Source organism: Nasonia vitripennis (assembly GCF_009193385.2).
Source record: "Nasonia vitripennis strain AsymCx chromosome 1 unlocalized genomic scaffold, Nvit_psr_1.1 chr1_random0002, whole genome shotgun sequence".
Lineage (NCBI taxonomy): Eukaryota > Metazoa > Arthropoda > Insecta > Hymenoptera > Pteromalidae > Nasonia > Nasonia vitripennis.
In genome coordinates, this window is record NW_022279588.1 from 5502407 (window position 1) to 5522419 (window position 20013).

General features: G+C 41.9%; 4 protein-coding genes across 5 annotated transcripts in view; all 4 read left to right on the forward strand.

The window, feature by feature from the left end:
• LOC107980542 overlaps positions 1-20013 on the forward strand; it is a 530828-nt gene that overhangs the window by 440924 nt on the left and 69891 nt on the right. The window lies entirely within an intron of this gene.
• LOC116416976 (ribonuclease H2 subunit B-like) lies at positions 845-1285 on the forward strand. Its single transcript, XM_031927928.1, has one exon. It carries the CDS (start codon positions 845-847, stop codon positions 1283-1285), a length of 441 nt encoding a protein of 146 aa, XP_031783788.1.
• Positions 1355-12872, forward strand: LOC116416984. The gene is made up of 8 exons (XM_031927978.1): positions 1355-1564; positions 1757-1931; positions 2295-2361; positions 3832-5883; positions 5973-7196; positions 7333-8545; positions 8771-9160; positions 12597-12872. Exons 1-8 carry the CDS (start codon positions 1355-1357, stop codon positions 12870-12872), a joined length of 5607 nt encoding a protein of 1868 aa, XP_031783838.1.
• LOC116416999 lies at positions 13935-15407 on the forward strand. The gene has a single exon (XM_031928032.1). The coding sequence runs from the start codon at positions 13935-13937 to the stop codon at positions 15405-15407; it is 1473 nt and encodes a 490-aa protein (XP_031783892.1).

A 20013-nucleotide genomic window follows, 5' to 3' on the forward strand; every position in this document is an offset into this window, starting at 1 on the left:
CGCTGCATGATCGCTTCCCGGTCGTAGTCGTGTAGATAGCCAGGAGTGGATTTGTATCTTCTCGCGTACATGCATGCACTTAGACGGTCGAGACGTTTTTGTCTTTTGACAGATTTGCCGGCATCGGTGCTTCCGCATGAGCGCGACAGCGTGTCGATAGACGGCGATAGTAGGGGAAGGAAACTTGTATTGTTGGGAGTGGGGTGGATAGCCAATTACTTTATACCTACGGGTATAAAGTAATACTCTCTAGCTCGCGACCGACAGACCGTACCTAACCTGTACCGAACACATAAGCAGAGAGCGCACAAACGATGTTTGCTGCAATGGCGACGCCAACAACGCGCCAAAATTCAAATTTGTTAGCAGCTTATTTTAGCTCACAATGCAGCTCACAATTAATTTTAATAAAATTGACGATTATTAGTCTCATTTATCAGGTACTGAGTCTCATCTTGAATACTTTGCAGGTCTGAATGGCCATGCATGGGAAAAAGATAGTTTCGAGCTAGCGTCTGCTGTGCAGACTGTGAGCCGTCTATACGTCTCATACTCTTTTTTGCTTCAGGAAAAACGAAGGAAACGACCGCAAGATTTTGAAGCTTGGCCTCTGCTAGTGGACCTGCGAAACTCGACATCTCTTTGGAGATATGCTGCTTGTTTTTGCGGCTTTGAATAAGTGCTGTCTCTCTTTCTCTCTCTCTCTCTCTCTCTCTCTCTCTCTCTCTCTCTCTCTCTCCTGTGGTCACGACAGGGGTTGCCGCGCGTCATCGACTTTTTTGCAGGTTATATTATAATATAAAACTGCAGGTGATGCGCGAATCGTATTATAATATTATCCAAGATGCCGCGGGTGAAAGGATCTCCCAAGAAGTTCGTCAAGTTTGCCTCGAGTGCGAAACCCAATACGTGGGTTTTCATCATGAGGAAAGTTTGGAAAGCTCCGAAGGTGTACATCCTGATATGGTCAAGCTCAAACACCCAGCTTCCAATCAGGCTGCAATGTGTTCAGTCCAGAGGACCTGAGAATCAGAGATCTTGGTTCATCGATTATAATATCAGATCAGATGGGAAGATGCACCTTTCAACTCCCATCGACTCAATTCTTTTGATTCTCCTATATCTGAGAAAATCTCAACAAGTAATGCCACTGGAACGATGTCTTCAAGATGAAGAGTATCCAGAAACAGCTCGTCTTGTAAAATGTCAAAACTTGAAATTATCATTGGTGGCAGATGGAAAAGGAGATGGGTCTTTCAAGTACACAAGCATTCAAGTACAATGAAGACAAGACATTGACAAAACAAAAAGCAGCAGCTGGATCTAAGAGTATTACCAGCTTCTTCAAGAAAAAATGAAAACCTTAAATAGGTCATTTGATAGACGTAGTGACTTACCAATTAAGAAAACTGATTTGTCACGTCACAAAGAAGGCGATTGGAGTCTCTATGTTCCCATAAATGTTGTTAAAGAGCAAGGGATTTATGAGGCTCTCGAATACTTCCCCAGTATACTAAGTTATGCACAAGTTTTAGCAGTGAAAAGGGATGATATTTTAATACCAGTAAATAAAGTGTAAAAGCCATAAAAGGTTTATGCAAAGGAGTCCAACTAAGTGTTTATATCATGGATTCCATACATTACAACACATTCCACGCACAGCATGGTTAGCAAAAACAAAGGTAATTTTTCTCTTTTCTAAATATTTATTATAAATTTAAAAGAGTGATTAAATTTAAGTTGTTTTTATTTCCAGGTAAAAGTGTTTGAACAGCCATCCAGGGGTGAAAACATGATTGTCACTGTACTCCCAAAAGAACTGTCGCCTTCAGAAAATTTAGCTCAAAAGTGGCTTTGCAAAACTTTGTTTATCGATTGGCTGCTTTTCGTGGAAGCATTAGTTGTGGAAGCAATATACATCAATAATCGACGTATTCAAACCAAAATCTGTCTGCTTCATGCTAGGTCACTCGCACTATGATGCGATAAGTGAGTTTGGTAGTCTTTTCTTTTTATAACATCCCAAGTAAAAAAGATGTGAGCAATAAAAATTCAAAGATTCAAATGTAGCTTACACTACTTATTGTTATGTAGGGTCTACTGTAGTTTTATATCCGGGTTCCGCTGCAGCTGTACATCCAAAGAAAAAGAGCCCAAGACTTCCCTTGCAGCTGAACTTGTTACAGCTCCAATAAGCTATCAGATAAGTTTTTTTTTTTCTTTTTCAATAATAATATTTTAGAAACACAAGAGAAATGTTGCTATGTATTTAAAGTTGTTTTCTCCTTTTTCAGTGTATAAAAGGCCCATGAGGGGTCTCTGGTCTCAAGGAGCAACTGAAGGAGTGAACAATTTCGCATCGTTTGTTTTTTTAGTGAAGGAGTGGAAAATCTCGCATCATTCAATCTATGAGAGCCAGTCTCTTGTATATATATCTATGTAATGTACAAGTCAGTCATTCTGATGCCATTTTCAAAACCTGTATCAAAATTTTAAAAAGCCGAATGAAATTTCTTGTACAGATTGTCACATAGGATCTACTAACTGTAGACAATTACATTTCTGGATTCTGGTGTATTTTTATATCTAGGCCACGGTTAGTAGATCCTCTGTGACAATCTGTACAAGAAATTTCATTCGGCTTTTTAAAATTTTGATACAGGTGTCAGAGTTAAAATTACAAGAGCATCACTTAAGATTATTTCAACATTGAATATTGTTACGCGATTCCAAAAGAAATGGACATGCAAAAAATCAGCTCTTTAGGTGTGTTAGTTTGCAATTGAGAGCGAAAACTAGAATTGATAAACAGGTATCTCATTTGCAAATAAACACACCTACAGAACTGATTTTTTGCATGTACATTTCTTTTGGGATAGTGAAACAATATTAACAGTTGGATTTACCTCAAGCAATGTACTTATATATAACAGTGAAATCCAAAATCCAACTAGCATCCTTTGCATCGCTTAGCGATTTTGGCCTGTTAACTCGAATTAAAAGCATTTTCACGCTTAAGTGTTAATAGGAAAAAGTTATATTTCTTTGAGATCTACAACTTTTATCTTTAACTTTTTTTTGTAGAATTCATAGAATTCGAGTTAGAGTCAAAAAACCGTTTTTAGCGATTTTTGGATGTGACCGCATTCTGCGTATACATGCAGGATCAAGCCCAAAGTGAATTTGGCACCTTACTATTACGAGGGGAGTTCGCACACAAATTTTTAACCCGATTGATATAAGTCTCTCGGAGATAATCGTGTAACACCAAAATTTGTATTAAAAAAACACGCAAAAATTGAACAAATTGTGCCCGCATTTTATAAAAACGTAGACCATTGGAATAAAAAAAAAAATTAGTTTTTAGATTTGTGTGAGCGGAGACTCCTCCCAAAATTTCAACCTGATCGGTCGAAAATTGCGTGAGATATCGCATCTCACACATTTTTCGATGACAAAACTATAAGGCACTTCCGTGTCGCGGTCGTGCCTAAAAACAGGTATCGTGTACAAAATCACTTTCAAATCTTGAAACTAAAAATTCTTATCAATGCTTTGAGAACAAGGGCAAAGCCATTGTAAGTTTCTGAATATAAAAAGGAACTACAAAGCAGAAATATAATTGGCCAGAGTCAATAAATCCTCTGCAACAACCGTAATATGATATTAGACCTGTCAAGTCCAATAATTCTTATATGCCTCGAATTCGAAATTACAATGGAGGCTGTTCATGCAGTAAAAACTATCACAGTAGCTCTTTTTAAAAGAAGTTAACAAATTTCCATGCAAAAATTTAGACATCTAGCGACAAAACAGTGAAAATGGCATCAGGTGCGTATCAAGTGAAGGCAAACGTATTTCTTGGAGCCCCTTTAAAGACGATATGCAACGCAAGCAGAAGCGCATAAGCGGGTTCTTGCTGAATTTCAAACGTAACACGGCAAGATTAGCGGCATCTGCTCGCACGCTGCCGCACATGCGCACGCGTTTGCGTTTGTTAGAGTCGTATTGGTCCGAGTACACTCAAAGTGATCTGGTCCTGCAAGCGAATAGGTCGGCTTGCAAAGGCGAGGCGTACTTCGAGAACGACGAGTATCTCGAAGTTGAGTCAAGTTATGTGGAGAGTAAAGCGGATGTGCTTCAGTCAATTGAAGATTTGGAAATTGCCTCGAGGCCATCGGTAACCGTTGCAGGCGCGCAAAATAATCAGGTCTTATACGCACCACCTGTTCCGGGTCCGTCGGAGTTCGCGAACATGCCGAAATGTCAAATCCCGAAATTTTCCGGAAAACCCGAGGAATGGGAGACCTTCAAGGAGCAGTTTTCTTCGATGATGAAAAACAAGGCCAACTTACCGGATGCTATCAAGATGCAATATTTAGTAGACTCGGTGGAAGGGCCTGCAGCGCTCAGAGTAAAGGGTCTTCCGTTGACGGGAGCTAGTTTTAAGTTGGCTTGGCAAAAATTGATGCGCATGTACGATAACCCTACGAGACGCATGCATACGTATATGGAATTGCTGATAGATATGAAACCGGTTAAGCGAAAATCTTCGGGAGAGTTGATCGAGTTGCTGGATAAGGCGGAAGCCGCGCTTAAAACCTTCAAGGATGTAGGTTGCCCGTGCGAACATTGGGACAGTTGGCTTATCCATATGGTCGAGCGCAAGTTGGATAATGAGATGCCAGAAGGGTGGCGTATTTCGCAAGAGTCGGTGGTAGGTTTTTCGACATTTTCAACTCTCACAAATTTTCTCGAAACTCGTACGTCCTCGCTTGATCAGGATGCAGATGGTGATGCGGAGTCGCCTACCAAACAATCTAATCAGAAGGGTAATGGTTCGAATCGTTCGTCTCGGCGTGAGTCAGTCTCAGTCAACGCAACTAGCACGTCGTTTGCTAAAGGCAATCGCAATGCCTCTGTAAAATGCAGCTTATGTAGGGGTCCTCATCAGCTTCAAGCGTGTCCAAGGTTAAATGGTATGTCGACTTCCGCTCGGTTTGAACATTGTAAAAAGGAGAGATTGTGTCTCAATTGTTTGAGATCTGGACATTTTTTGGCTGATTGCACCTCTCAGAATCGTTGCGCCAATTGTAAGGGCAGACACCACACGAAGATTCACTCGGATCGACGACAAGGAGGAGAGGCTGCGGATTCTTCAAATTCAACAGGTCAGAAGGGCTCTTCTAGCGCGCCTGGCAAGTCAAGTATGCTGGAGGTATCAGCAAGTACAACAGTGGTGGGTAGAACCCGGTTGATGGCCACAGCCAAGGACTTACTTCAATCCGTAGATGGTAATTCGATGTACGCTAGAGGCATGATTGATCCGTGTGCAGAGGTCTCTTTTGTCACTCAAAGAGTTGTGCAATGTTTGTCCGCAAAGATTAAGCCTGTTTCTGTGTCTGTGGTTGGTGCCGGTGCAGGTCCTTCTGCGGTGTCAAAGGATGAAGTTTTTCTTCAATTAAGGTCCAGGTTGAACACAGAATTTTGTTTGGAGTTTTCGGCGTTGGTGTTGAGAGAGGTAACGGGATTTTTGCCGCGAGAGGAGGTCGTAGTGCCCAATTGGGATCACATCAGGGGCTTGCAGCTTGCTGATCCAGATTTTGCTTGCTCAAAGCGGATAGACTGCGTGCTCAGCGCAGAGGTGTACGCTGCTATCATTCGGCTAGGGCTCAGAGTTGGTGCAACTGATACTCCTGTTGCTCAGGAGACCGTTTTTGGGTGGATTTTGACGGGTAGAGCGTCTTCTGCTCCTGAGTCTGATAGAGCTCAGAGCGCTCAGGCCTGTCATGTGGAAGTAGAGCCATCAATTTCGACGTTAATAGAGAGGTTTTGGGAAATGGAGGAGATTTCCACTTCTAAAGTTTTGTCCGAGGAGGATCAGTATTGCGAAGATTATTTCGCAGATACTGTTTATCGGGATTCCAAGGGCAGATTTGTCGTTCGCTTGCCATTCTCTGAGAGGTTTTCAGAGGTTTCTTTTGCACACACGAGGCAGATTGCTGTGGCATGTTTGCTCCGCTCAGAGAAGCATCGAGCGCAAGATTCTTAGATAGTGCCTATAGGAAATTCATGGAGGAGCATTTGACTTTAGGTCATATGGAGCCTGTAAATAGTTCGCATCGAAAGGGCAATACGTTCTATTTTACTCATCACCCAGTTTACTCGGCTGCGGTGGGGCCGGAAGGCAAATTTCGTGTGGTTTTTAATGGTTCCTTTGGAAAAATATTGCTGAACGACGTTCTTTTAACGGGTCGCAAATTGCAGTCGGATGTCACGATTATTATTTCGATGTGGAGATTTTCGAAGATTGTATTTACGGCTGATATCGTCAAGGAATTTAGGCAGATCCTCATTCACCCAGATGACGTTGATTGGCAAAGAATAGTCTGGCGATCTGACTTTTCGAAGCCTATCGAAGATTATAGGCTGGTGACGGTTACGTATGGTACGCGCTCTGCTCCATACCTCTCAATTCGAACCCTTCTTCAGCTAGCGAGTGAGGGAAGTGTAGAGTTTCCCTTAGCTGCGCAGGTGCTCAGACACAATATGTATGTAGACGATGCGTTTGTAGACGCTGACAATGAGTCTGAGGCCATTGAGATTCGGAATCAGCTGATCAAGCTTCTGTCATCAGCAGGTATGGAGTTGGGTAAATGGGCGTCAAACAGTTCGGCTATCGTGGAGGATATCCAGGCGGAAAAGCAGAAAGAGTTCGCTGTCGAATGGGATGCGGCAGTTTCTGCTTTGGGCCTAAAATGGACACCATTGAGCGATTCGTTTCGTTTCGAGGTTAAGATTCCAGTTTCGCCAAAGGTTGTGTCAAAGAGATCGATTCTGTCAGAGATTTCGAGGTTGTTTGATCCACTTGGTTGGCTGTCACCTGTATTAGTCAGGGCCAAACTCATGCTCCAGGATTTGTGGATTAATGGTATCGACTGGGACTCACCTCTCACAGGAGAACTTCTAGATCAGTGGCAAGCGTTGAGGTCTGATCTTCCTGACTTGGCTCAGTTGCGCATTCCTCGTTGGTTTGGCTCTTCCTCGCAAACATCATGGGAGTTGCATGGGTTTTCTGACGCAACTGGGTACATGGTAATACCAGGGCAGAAATCGGCGTTGATTACGGCCAAGACTAAAGTAGCTCCTATTAAAACGATGAGTTTGCCTCGATTGGAGTTGTGTGGCTCGGTGTTGTTAGTTAGATTGTTGAATCACCTTTTAGATGGACTTTTATTGAAGCCTGTATCACTGCACTGCTGGACAGACTCCAAAGTAGTTTTAGTTTTGTTGAATGACCACCTATCGAGATGGCACTTTCGTGGCAAATAGAGTGAGTGAGGTGATCACTACTCTGCCTGGCGTGCAATGGCGTCATGTTAAGTCCGAAGACAATCCAGCCGATTGCGCAAATCGAGGGTTTTCGTCGGAGCAGCTACAGCAGTCTTCCCTGTGGTGGGAGGGACCTGAATGGATCAGGAATGATTGGAGGAAGGTAATTGATAGATTGCCCGTGGTTGTTTCGCCAGACGTAGTAAATGCACAGGTTGCTGTTGAGAGGAGGGTTGACGAGAATCAAGAATCACAAGCGCTGTCTTATTTGGAGAAGTTTTCGAGTTTTCCAAAGATGTTGCGGATTTTGGCTTGTGCTTACAGATGGCGTTCGAATGCGGTCATGCCCAGAGTAAATCGCTGCACTGGTCATTTTACTGCTGAGGAGATGGAGGCTGCTCGAGTCGGTATGATTCGTTATGTGCAAAGTCAGCACTACGAGGAGGAAGTGCGGTGTCTCAGAAGTAAACAATGGTTGTCATCTCGCAGTCACTTGCTGCGACTTGTACCATTTATTTGTCCACAGGGCTTGCTCCGAGTTGGAGGCCGATTGCAGCATTCGTTCTTGGAGTACGATGAGAAGCACTCGATTATACTGCCAGCATCTAATATTATAGTCAAGAGGTTGATTGAGGAGGTACATCGTCAGACTCTTCATGGAGGTATCCAGCTGATGCTCAGTTCCCTCAACAGGACGTATTGGATTTCACGTGGGTTAAGAGGTGTACAAGGAGTTTATCGGCGCTGCCATAGATGTATTCGCTACACTGCTCAGAGTGTACAGCAGCAAATGGCACCGCTTCCATCATATCGAGTTACTCCCCAGCGAGTTTTCGCATACACCGATCTGGACTATGCGGGACCGTTTCCAATATTGTTCTCCAAGTGCAGAGGTGCCAAGTCTACAAAGGGATATATAGCGATCTTTGTGTGTATGGTTGTTCGAGCCGTTCATATTGAAGTTGTGTCAGATTTGTCCACTACTGCGTTTCTAGCCGCGTTTCGCAGATTCACCGCTCGGCGTGGACTTTCTAAGATGGTATTTAGTGACAACGGCACCAACTTCAAGGGCGCAGCCACAGAAGTTGACAAGTTATTCCATCGGGCTTCATCAGTATCGCAGGAGGTGGCAGCTGCATTGGCGAAGGACGGTATAGTATGGTCTTTTATACCTCATAGAGCTCATCATTTCGGAGGACTATGGGAGTCGGCAGTGAGAAGTTTTAAGCATCTCTTCAAACGTGTCATTGGAGACACGTCATTAACGTTCGAGGAAATGTTGACAGTTGACATGTTTAAATTCTCGGCCGCTCTGCCCACTGAGCTCTGAGTCCACTGATTCGGTGGCGCTTACGCCTGGTCACTTTCTTGTGAACGCTCCTCTCAATGTATTACCCGAGCCCTTTGAAGACGTGAATCTAAAATCTCGCACTTGCAGGTGGAAGCTACTCTGGGTTATGAGAAACCATTTCTGGGAGCGATGGCGACTGGAGGTATTGCATCATTTATAGCAGAGAAACAAGTGGCTGACTCCTGGACGACAGTTGGTCGTGGGCGACTTGGTGCTTCTGAAGAACGAGCTCTGCCCTCCATCCAAGTGGCCACTGGGTCGAATTACAGCGGTATATCCAGGGAAAGATGGTCTAGTTCGAGTTGTTACCATCCGTACTGCCAATTCCGAGTTCCAGCGACCAGTTGTGAAGGTCATCTTTCTGCCCTCAGACGAGAGTGCGCAGAGGGCAGTCTCCCCTTCAACCTGAGTCCAGTCAAGACTGAAGAGTTTCCTAGAGTCATTAATCGAAGAGATTTTACACACAACACCTATACTGTAAACTCACTTAGCTCGTGAATAGATAGCATCCTAGTCGAATGTTTAAATGTAGATTCATTAGAGTCAAGTTTTTATTTTGTTCGGTAGTATTAGCTTGCAAGAAATTTTGCATTAGATTATTCAAGAATATAGGCGAATTTAACCTTGTATCAAATTTTATTGTAATGTTGTTAAACTTAAAGCATTGTAAACTTGTTGTTGATCGACTGTTCGTTAAGGAATTGATTCCAAAGAAATTTAGTGAGAACAGTTCGATCGGTAGAGTCATGGTAGGGATTAGCTTCTTTCGAAGTAGGCTTTCCTATCTTTAAATTTAATTTATTGTTATTGTCGGTCCCTTTATTGCTGCGAGGCAGCAAGAGGGGCGGTATGTTCGAATATTAGTTTAATATGCGAAGAGAGAGAGCGAGAAGGTTTGAGAAGCTTGTCACCTTAAGTTCAAATTCGACGTTTTTCGCTAGCCCGCACGGCACCAATGAGGTTGCCATGGCAACGCGCGCTCGCTCGCTCCTACTCTGTCTCTCTCCGCCTGTTTCGCGAGCGGTCTTCTGCCGCTATCGCTGATTTGTGTTATTCAGTTATCGCATTGCCGAAGCGCTGTGAGGACTCGCCTCACAGTGACGACCATTAAACAATATCGTTTGTTAACGCGTCAGTACTTTTAACACTGTAGTCTTCCTTTCTTTTCCGTAGTTTAAACACTTGTAAATACACTCTATCTTTCAATAAATATCAAAGCCTTTTCTTACGGCATATTAATTCAAGTTAACGGTTGAGAGTGTTTTTGTTTATTGCCAACTAGTCCTTCGAGATCCACAAGTCTCTAACATCAGTTCGAGAGACTATAAATAAGGGCTATGAGAAGTTAATTTCACTGATCTTAATGTATTTAGTTACATTTCCCAAATGGTGGTTATAAATGGATGCCTAATATGAAATGTAAATTTGGTAAGAATAATATTTCTAATTTGCAGTTTTATAATTATAGCCTTAGTGTAAGAAATGAATTTAATCCGTAACTCAATTTAGGCAAGGTATCTCAACAGGCAATAATAGTAAGTTCATAAAAATCAAAATATTTTACAAAACGATTGCTATAAAGGTGTATTGGATTATTTGCACAATAAAGGAGATGCTAAATATATAAAAATCGGGAAACTGTTCATTTCACCATCAAATTTCACTGAAAGTCCTAGGCATTTCAAACAAATTTATATTGATTCTATATCACTGGTTAATCGTTATGGAAAATCTGATTTATTTTTGACGATAACATGTAGTCCGAATTGGAAAAACTACAGAAAACTTACATAAATATCAAAATTTAATCGATCGACATGTCAAAAAGTGAAAGAATTAAAAAAATTAGTTAGAAAAGATGAAATTTTAGAAAAAAGTATTGCATATACTTACGTTATCAAATTTAAAAAACGAGGCCTACCTCATATGCATATGTTACTATTGTTAGATGAAAATTAAAAACTTGATACTTCTGAAAAAGTAGATAATTCAATAAATGCAGAAATTCCAAACGAAAATTTTTATCCGCGCGTGTATAGCATTGTAAAACAGTTTATGATTCGTGGGCCTTGTGGAGTAATAAATAAAAATTCTCCTAATATGGATAAAAATACAGAAAAAGGAACAAAAAATTATAATAATAAGACAAGTTTTCAAGCAAGTGGACATCCAATATACAAACGAAGAAATGATGGTATTAAAATTATAAGAACAAAAATTCTCAAAAAACAGCTGATAATCGATTTGATTTGTTGTAACTCGTAATCCTTTTTTATTATTAAAGTTTAACTATCATAATTATGTAGAAGTATGCTCAACTGTCCAATGTATCAAATTCTTATTTAAATAGTGTTATAAAGGTCATGATTGCGCTTTTGTTAAAATTCGTAATGCAGATATTAATTTTGAAGGAGAAAATAACAATAAGAATCAAACTTTAACTACGGACGAAGATGAATACAAATATGATGGAATGAAACAATATCTTAATGCAAGATATTTAAGTCCTCCTAAAGAGATTATTAGAATATTGTTTACACGAAATTTCGCATGTTATAAAAAGATTAGCTATTCACGATAAAGATCAACAATATGTATATTTCGAAAAAGGGAAGGAAGAACAAATTAAGAATAAAATAATAGAAACGACATTAACCGCATTTTTCAAATTAAATCAAACTGATCTTAATGCAAGAAATTATTTGTATTCTGATATACCAATACATTACGCATTTGACGAAAAACTAAAAACATGGAACGACAGGAAAAAATGTATAATAAACCAATATTAAGCAGAATCTATTTAGTAAATCCGAACGACTGAGAACGATACTTTATTAGATTATTACTTTTACATGTTAAAGGGCCAACCTCATTTGAAGATTTACGTACTATTAACGGAGTTTTATATCCTACATTTTATGAAGCTCCTATAGCAAAACAGCTTATCAATGAAGATAAAGAGTGAGATAAATATTTACAAGAAGCAGTGCAAATACAGTTTCCAACAGTGAACTATGTGAATCGTTTGCTTTTATCTGTATTCTTCATAACCCTATTAATGCTCGAGAATCATATGAAAAATATATGAGTAATTTTCAACATCCTGAATATGAAGAATGTGCAGGTGAAAATATTGCATTAAACGCAATTGAAAAAGTAATGCAAGCAAACGATTTGACGTTAAGTGATTTTAATTTGCATAATATAACATTGAACATTGAAGAATTTGATAATGCAACATTTTTGTATAAAGAAACTAATATGCTAAATGAATTACAAAAGAAAATTGCATCCCTAAACATTATTAAAAAAAATATCTATGATGTAGTTTTATAAAGTTTACATTATAAACAGGATAAGTGTATTTTATTCACGGATCAGGAGGGTGTGGAAAAAGTTATTCACTTAATGTTTCAATATCCTCCACCGGGGGTTGCCACCTTGTCGAGTGCCCGCTTTTTAGGGCCTGGTGTGGGGGCTCGTCCTGCGAGTCTTCGTGGTCGCTTCGGCTCCGGTGACGGGAGCATGACGTCCTGGCGTGGCGGCAAAATTGGGCTGATGCGGGATACCGCCTCTCGGGCTCAACAGTAGCCTGCCTGGCAGGATCCCCGTAAAACGGGCACTGCTGTCAGGCCTCTCCCCTGAGGTCGGGCCTCGGAGTTCCTGATGGCGACCTATGGACTGGCCGGAGGCTAAGGGCAGCCCCCCATTGGGTTCGGGAGGAGGCGCAATGGGTATTTCATCCAACCCCTAATCCCAAGGTGTGAGCCATCGTGCTGAGGGGACTAGTTGGCGGCTGGGGTACTAGTGGGTCGCAATCGATGCCTCGGGGAAACCTGGCGAAATCTCCGAGTATCTAGCCTTGCTGCCACATGCGTGACTCTGTGGTGGCGGACCTTTACTTCCCTAGCTACTCGTGGGACTTTTTATGGAATCTTACACAGAAAATTTAGATGAGGGAGGAAGGTGGAGTGAAGCTGAAGGCTACAGGGCGGCACCGCTTAGTCAGCTGGAGGTGGAGCACCCCACCGCGAAACCGGAGGGGAAGAGTGTCAAGGACAACACTGCCTATAATACTCTGACCCGATGGATTACTGGGGCAGCTAGCACCAGTAAAAACCTGAATAGTGACCCTACTGGGCCTCAACTGCTGGGGACTCTTCGCAGAACCCAACAGAGGTCGTAGCGGGTGGAAGCTCTGGGGAACCTTCGGGGAACCCGGAGCCGTCTCAGTGTGGGCGGGTCAGTATGGGGGTGGGCCTGCAACAACCGCCGGCAGGGGCGAATACGCGCACTGCTGGTGTTTCCGACACGGATCTTGCCGGGGGGGGGGGGGGGGGGGCTCACAGAACCCTCAGGCGAATCTAGTAACCGACGGTCTTTATCTCTGAATTTGCGACCGAGAATTTCTGGAGCACAATGGAGAAAAGAGGCCCAGAGGCGAAAACGGGAGAGGGAGGCGGGGGCTCCTGGAGCAAGGGATGCTACGTGTTCCAGCTCTGGGTCTGTCCCCTTCTCTCTCCCTAAGAACCTGACCGGCCGGGTCAGCGGGCGGGGACGGGAGAGCTCCAGGCGTTAAGCGGCGCAAGGATGCCAACTCGACTCCGCCAGCAAATCAGACCGCCAGAAAACGACCCAACGTGGAGCCTAAAATCATGGCTGCCAGGATGGTGGACCCCCTCACGAGGGCGATCATGTGCGAGGGATATCCTGACGAGGAGCTCACACATTAGCAGTTGGCACTCGTCAGCGAGGAGGTCCAGACAGATATCGATAAGATCACCAATGGACCGTGGCCCGAGTTCAATGACTCCCTCGTGAAAATGGGGTCCATCGTCGTGGTAGCCAGCAACACCTTTTCGAGGGACTGGCTGGAGGAGATAATCCCCCGGCTAAGTCCTTGGGAGGGCGCAAAGCTCCTCATGGTTGGGATGTCTGAGCTCAAGAAGCCTCAAAGGGCCACTCTCCGCGTGCCTGGAAATAGGCGTGAGCCGGGAGTGGTTCTGAGCCGACTGAGTCACAGGCATCCGGACCTGTTGATTAGTAGGTGGAGGGTGCTGAGTACCGAAAGCAGGGAGGGGCCAGACTGTGGAACCTTTCTGGTGCTCAACATACCCGAAACCTCGGTAAGGCTACTCCGGCAGCGCAATTTTCAACTGCACTGGAGCCTGGGCCGGATTACCGTCAGGGTTGATGAGGGTCCCCGGGGGCAGCGCGAACAGAGCAACACTGTCCCGTCCTAATCACCATGGCTGGCGACGAGATAGTGTTTACGCAAATAAACTTGCATCATAGCAAAGGCGCCTCGACCGCACTGGTCAGGCGCATGGCTAAGATGCACACAGGCATATGCCTAATACAAGAACCTTGGCTAGTCGCGGGGAGGATCAGGGGTCTGGGGGGTGCTGGTCGGATCTATAGAGACCCCACGTGCAGCGTTCCCAGGGCGTACATACTTGTTAAAGGTTTTGATGATCTGTTGCTGCCGGCTCGGTGCAACAGGGACCTCACGGCAATAAAGATCAAATTCCCTGTTGGAGGGTGCTCTGAGAGGGAGGTTATGGTGGCCTCTGGCTACTTCCTATACGACTCTCAGGAAGAGCCCCCACCAAGGGAGGTACAAGATCTAGTTGAACACTGCAGACAGCGAAGCATTCCTCTTATACTGGGATGCGACGCTAATGCTCATCACATAGTTTGGGACAGTTCGAATACTAACGGCAGGGGCGACGCACTGCTGCAGTATCTGGTAAAGACGAGTCTGTGTATTATGAACAGGGGCAGAGAAACTACCTTCTACAATTCGGTTAGAAGTGAGGTGATTGACCTAACTCTGTGTACAGTTAGAATAGAGGGATGGGTGGGCAGCTGGCGGGTATCTAACGAACCTTCACTGTCCGACCACAGATACATTCAATTCGAATGGAAGGAAAGATGCTCGGAAACAAGGGCCTTTAGGAATCCCAGGAAAACAGACTGGGCGTTCTTTAGGGAAAACCTTAGGAACGAGCTTCAATCCTTCAAACCAAGCTTTGGAACAACGGATGAGCTTGATCACTGGGCATTTGAGCTAGGTGAGATAGTAAACATCTCTTTCCAGAGAAGCTGTCCCTTGACCATCCCAAAGGGAACATGGGGTACCCCATGGTGGAACTGGGAGCTAGAGGATCTGCGACGTGAAACGGGGAGAACGTTTAACAGGGCCAAGAATACTCGTAATAGTGTCGATTGGAGGATTCACAGAGAAGCCCAGAGGCTATATAAAAACTGCATCAACGCGGTGAGAATCAAGGGATGGAGGGACTACTGCGAGGATATCGAGAGATATCCTGACGTGGTCAGACTCCTCCGGATACTCGCGAAAAATCCTGAGGTATGGCTTGAAGCAATCAGACTGCCTACAGGAGAATACACAACCTCGGAAGAGGAGTATTTAAAACTACTTCCGGAAGCCAACTTCCCGGGCTTTCGGCTCTCCCATGAGATGGGGGATGAGAGCTCGGGTAGGAATAGGCAGCAGAGGGCGGCATGGGATCTAGCGTCGAAGGTCGTCATACCGGAAAAGGTCAAGTGGGCCATAAGGAACTTTCAACCCTTCAAGGCGCCGGGCATCGACGGAATCTGCCCGGCATTCCTTCAAGAGGGGCTGGAGGAACTGGTTGTCCCCTTAGTAAAGCTCTTCAGAGCAAGTGTAGCTTTGGCTCATGTACCTGAAATATAGAAAACGGCCAAGGTTGTGTTTATTCCTAAGACAGGCAAGTCAAGTCACACCACCGTCAAGGATTATAGACCTATAAGTCTTAACTCCTTTGTGTTTAAGACACTAGAAAGAATGGTGGATAGATTTATTCAAGACGATATCCTAACCGTGCTTCCTCTTCACCCTAACCAGCATGCGTACAGGGTGGGATTCTCTACAGAGACTGCCTTACACTCGGCGGTTTGGCGCATTGAGGAGCAGCTGGGAAGGGGGGAGGTAATGGTGGGAGTATTTCTAGACATAGAGGGAGCGTTCAACTGCACCTCTATCGAAGCAGTTGTCAAAGAGGCAGGACTACATGGGATGCCTGGACCATTAATAAAATGGCTTCAGGGCATGCTTACACGCAGGACTGTGATCTCGAGTCTCGGAACCGTAACGGTCTCCGGCAAGGTCAGTAAGGAAGCGCTGAATGGGTGGGGCTGCTATGCTCAAGCCTACGCGGACGATTTCCTGATACTTATTAAAGAAAGTGAAATTGGCGCAGCTATGGACGCCATGCAGCTTGCATTAAGGAAAGTGGAGAGATGGTGCTGCTCGACGGGACTTTCGGTTAACCCGGATAAAGTCGAAATGGTGATCTTCTCCCGCAAGTACAAGTTAGATGCCTACAGAGCGCCCAAACTCTCTGGAGTCGCCCTACAGGTAAAGGACTCAGCTAAGTACCTCGACATTGTTCTGGATAAAAAGTTAACCTGGGAGAAGCATCTCACGACCTAGTGCGATAAATTTCTGGAGTCTCTCTGAGCATGAGTGAGGCTACGGGTATATGCAGGTGGTGCGAGGGGGCGGAAGAAACGCCTACCCATGTACTGACTGTTTGCCCAAAATTTGTGCAGCTCAGACATCAGTGCTTGGGGGAGCTTTTTCCCATGTATGAAGAGATTAGGGCACTCGACGCGGGAGCTATATTGACCTTCTGGAGAAGGGCAGGCTTACCTGCGTAGGGGATGCCATGACGAAGGGTGGTACAATGGGTTTACAGCCTAAGTTCCAGGGATCTTGGTGGTCCCCCCTTCATAGTAATAATAATAATAATAATAATAATAATAATAATAATAATGTTTCAAAAGATAACTTAAAATTACATAATATACCATTTTTATGTGTTGCTTGGAAGGGTATTGCAGCGAACTCACTTAGTAATGGAAGAACAGTACATACAACATTTAAATTACCACTAAATATTAATGACTGTACAACATGTAATGTGAAATCTAATTCTAAAAATGGAAGAGAACTTAAAGATGTACAAATTATAATATGGGATGAAATATCAATGACATCGAAATTTGCTTTTGAAACAGTTGATCATCTTTTTAAAAATTTCTGTTACGTAACAGTAATATTTGGTGGTAAATTTTTTTGAGATTTTAGACAAACATTAACAGTAGTTCGACACGGTAGACGAATTGAAGTAATCGAAAGTTTAGTAAAGCATGTGCAACGTCCGTATCCAGAGGCTGGTTATATAGAGGAGAGCCGAGACTGCATCGTACACGCCTGCTCTAAAGATCGGGGCCAGGCGCCTCAAAATTTAATTGTTGTACGTACGCAGGTGAGCAGCGTGCTGTGTGAACGAGTGTTTATGGCGGTGTAGCCACGCCTACTTTCTCGTTTTTAGGTGCGTGCTCTCTCTCTACTCTCTAAACATGTTGGAGTGATTTATCACTCGAATCGAGTGAAAAATCACTCCTATGGTCCTGACAAAATAGAGGCTATCGGTTTCGAGTGATAAATCACTTATGAAAAGAGTGATATTTTCACTTGAATGAAAAGAGTGATATTTTCACTTGAATGAAAAGAGTGATATTTTCACTTGAATGAAAAGAGTGATGTTTTCACTTGAATGAAAAGAGTGATATTTTCACTTGAATGAAAAGAGTGATATTTTCACTTGAATGAAAAGAGTGATATTTTCACTTGAATGAAAAGAGTGATATTTTCACTTGAATGAAAAGAGTGATATTTTCACTTGAATGAAAAGAGTGATATTTTCACTTGAATGAAAAGAGTGATATTTTCACTTGAATGAAAAGAGTGATCGCGTAACTAGGATACAGCATCCTCTCACCTAACCTCGAAAGTAAATATCAACGGCTTGTTTGTAAATTCCTGCTCGAGGTTAGAATTTTTATCAATGAATATAAATTTACCTACGCATGATTAATTATGGTTAAAATAAGATTACACGGAGAAAAATGTATCACTAAATATTCCTACAAATTTCATGAAAAATTACTATACTACACTATTAAACAAGGAGGCAAACTTGACTTATATTAAATTTTAGTATAGAAATCAAAAATATTTTTCAAGATTTTCAAAAATATTTTTGGCCCTTTTATTTTGTCGACTGTCGGTGCTTTTTTTTTATTTGTGTTTGTTGGGTGTTATTGCAAGAGAAATTGTATTCATTTATTTGTTATCCTAATTTACATACATCGCAAGCTAATAATTACAGGTGTCGCAACCTAACAACGCATCGCTAGACTAGTCGCATTTATATATATATATATACATTATATATATATATAATGTATCGATCTGGAAGTCCTCTATATGCGAACCGAACAGTTTTTCGTCACTTGCGAGTGGAGTTTACGAATCGCCGCCTAGCAGCAGAATTTTTGAGCTCTGTCCGTAATTTTTTACCGACGGAACACAACGAGTCAAAGTGGAGTGCAATTTTTACTATACTGGTATAGCAATTTTGATGAATGTATAGTAAATATTCAGACAAATATACTTTATTTTTTGCATAGGTTGAATTTGTTTCCCGATTAGAAGAAAATATAGTAATTTTTAGTAATACCCCTGGCGAAAAAATCACGTGATTAATCACATGATTAATCGCGTGATAAATCACTCGATTTCACACGTGATTATTTGGCGTGATATATCACGTCAGAAATCATTCGTAAAATTTAAATATTTGTTTATATTGAAATAAATTGTTTATTTTCTATCTGAATAATTATAAAATATTAGATGATATTGATAATTCATATAAATAAATCGCAATAAAATAGAAACAAAGTTTTCCTGACCAAGACATGAACCCCTCTCCTCCACTTGAAAATCCAATGTCTTACTACCGGAGCCATTTGTGCTGTTGCAAGTTGCAAACGCCTAATCTAATCATACACAAAAAAATAATTATATTTATCATTTTATATAGATTATACGCTTACTGCATATATTGATAATAATAATGTTGGAATCCGTCGGTAAATTAAGAATACTGAGGTTAATGTTGAATGAATAATGGTAATTTATTTATATATGGCAATAGCCATAGTCGGCAGTACGTCCGCTGGGCTTGGAGTCTTACAGGCAAGCAAGATAACAGCGTGTACAGTATAATCAGCGCTTAGAGTGTAGACGCGAGGCATGCGCGGTGCGGTCGCTCTCGCGTAAGCTCGTCTCGTTGCACAAAATCGTCTTCGACCAATAGATGGCGCGACGTGTACTGTTTTGGTACTTATAATCAAGATTATAATACTTACTATATTACAACACGCCTCCTTAAGTTTATAATCTTGATGAGATATATAATACATTTGCATGGTATGTTGCCAAGTTCAGGCCAAGTTCAATGTATTTGGCCAAGTTCAAGCCAAGTTCAAAATATTTTACCAAGTTCAAGTCTAAGTTCAATGTATTTTACTTAGTTCATACTAAGTTCAAAGCTTGTCTATTTTTTATAAATTTTGTCTTATCGAGACTTTTTGTTAACATATCTGCTAAATTAAATTGAGAGTCTATTTTTATAATATCAATTATGCCATTTTCATAATTCTCATTAATATAATGATAATGCACTTCAATGTGTTTCGAATTCTTTCTAAAATTACCGTACTTTGCAATCGCAATTGCACCTGAGTTATCCTCGTACATATTAATCGGTTTATCGAAGTTGACATTAAATGATTCGCTTAATAAATTTGTTATGAACAATATCTCGGTCACTGCTTCTGACATAGCAGTGTACTCGGCAAAGGTAGAACATTTAGTTACAGTGTTTTGTTTGTGTGTTTTCCAGAAAATTACATTTTTATACAGTCTTATGACGAAGCCTGTTGTAGATTTTCTATCTAGATTATCACCTGCGTAATCAGAATCTACCATACAATCTAATATGTCGCCTTTTATATTATCGTGATACGTTAATTTTATATCTTTAGTTTTATACAAGTATTTCAAAATTCGCATCGCATATTTGTAGTGCGTTTGATCATGACAACTTTGCTAACGACTTAAATAGTTTACGCTATACACAATATCTGGCCTTGTGCCTGTACTTACGTATAATAATTCGCCAATTAAATTTCTGTATTTTATTCGTTCATCTATTTCACTAGCTTGTTCTAATTTTAAATTTGCCTCCATCGGAGTATCATATAATTTTGCATTTTCTAAATTATATTTAGCAGCTAAAGATTCAATATATTTAGTTTGACTTAAAGTCATTTTATTTCTATTTTCATTATAATCACGATTATAATCTATATCAATACCCATATATTGGCTAATTTTGCCCATATCTTTCATTGCAAATCTTTGC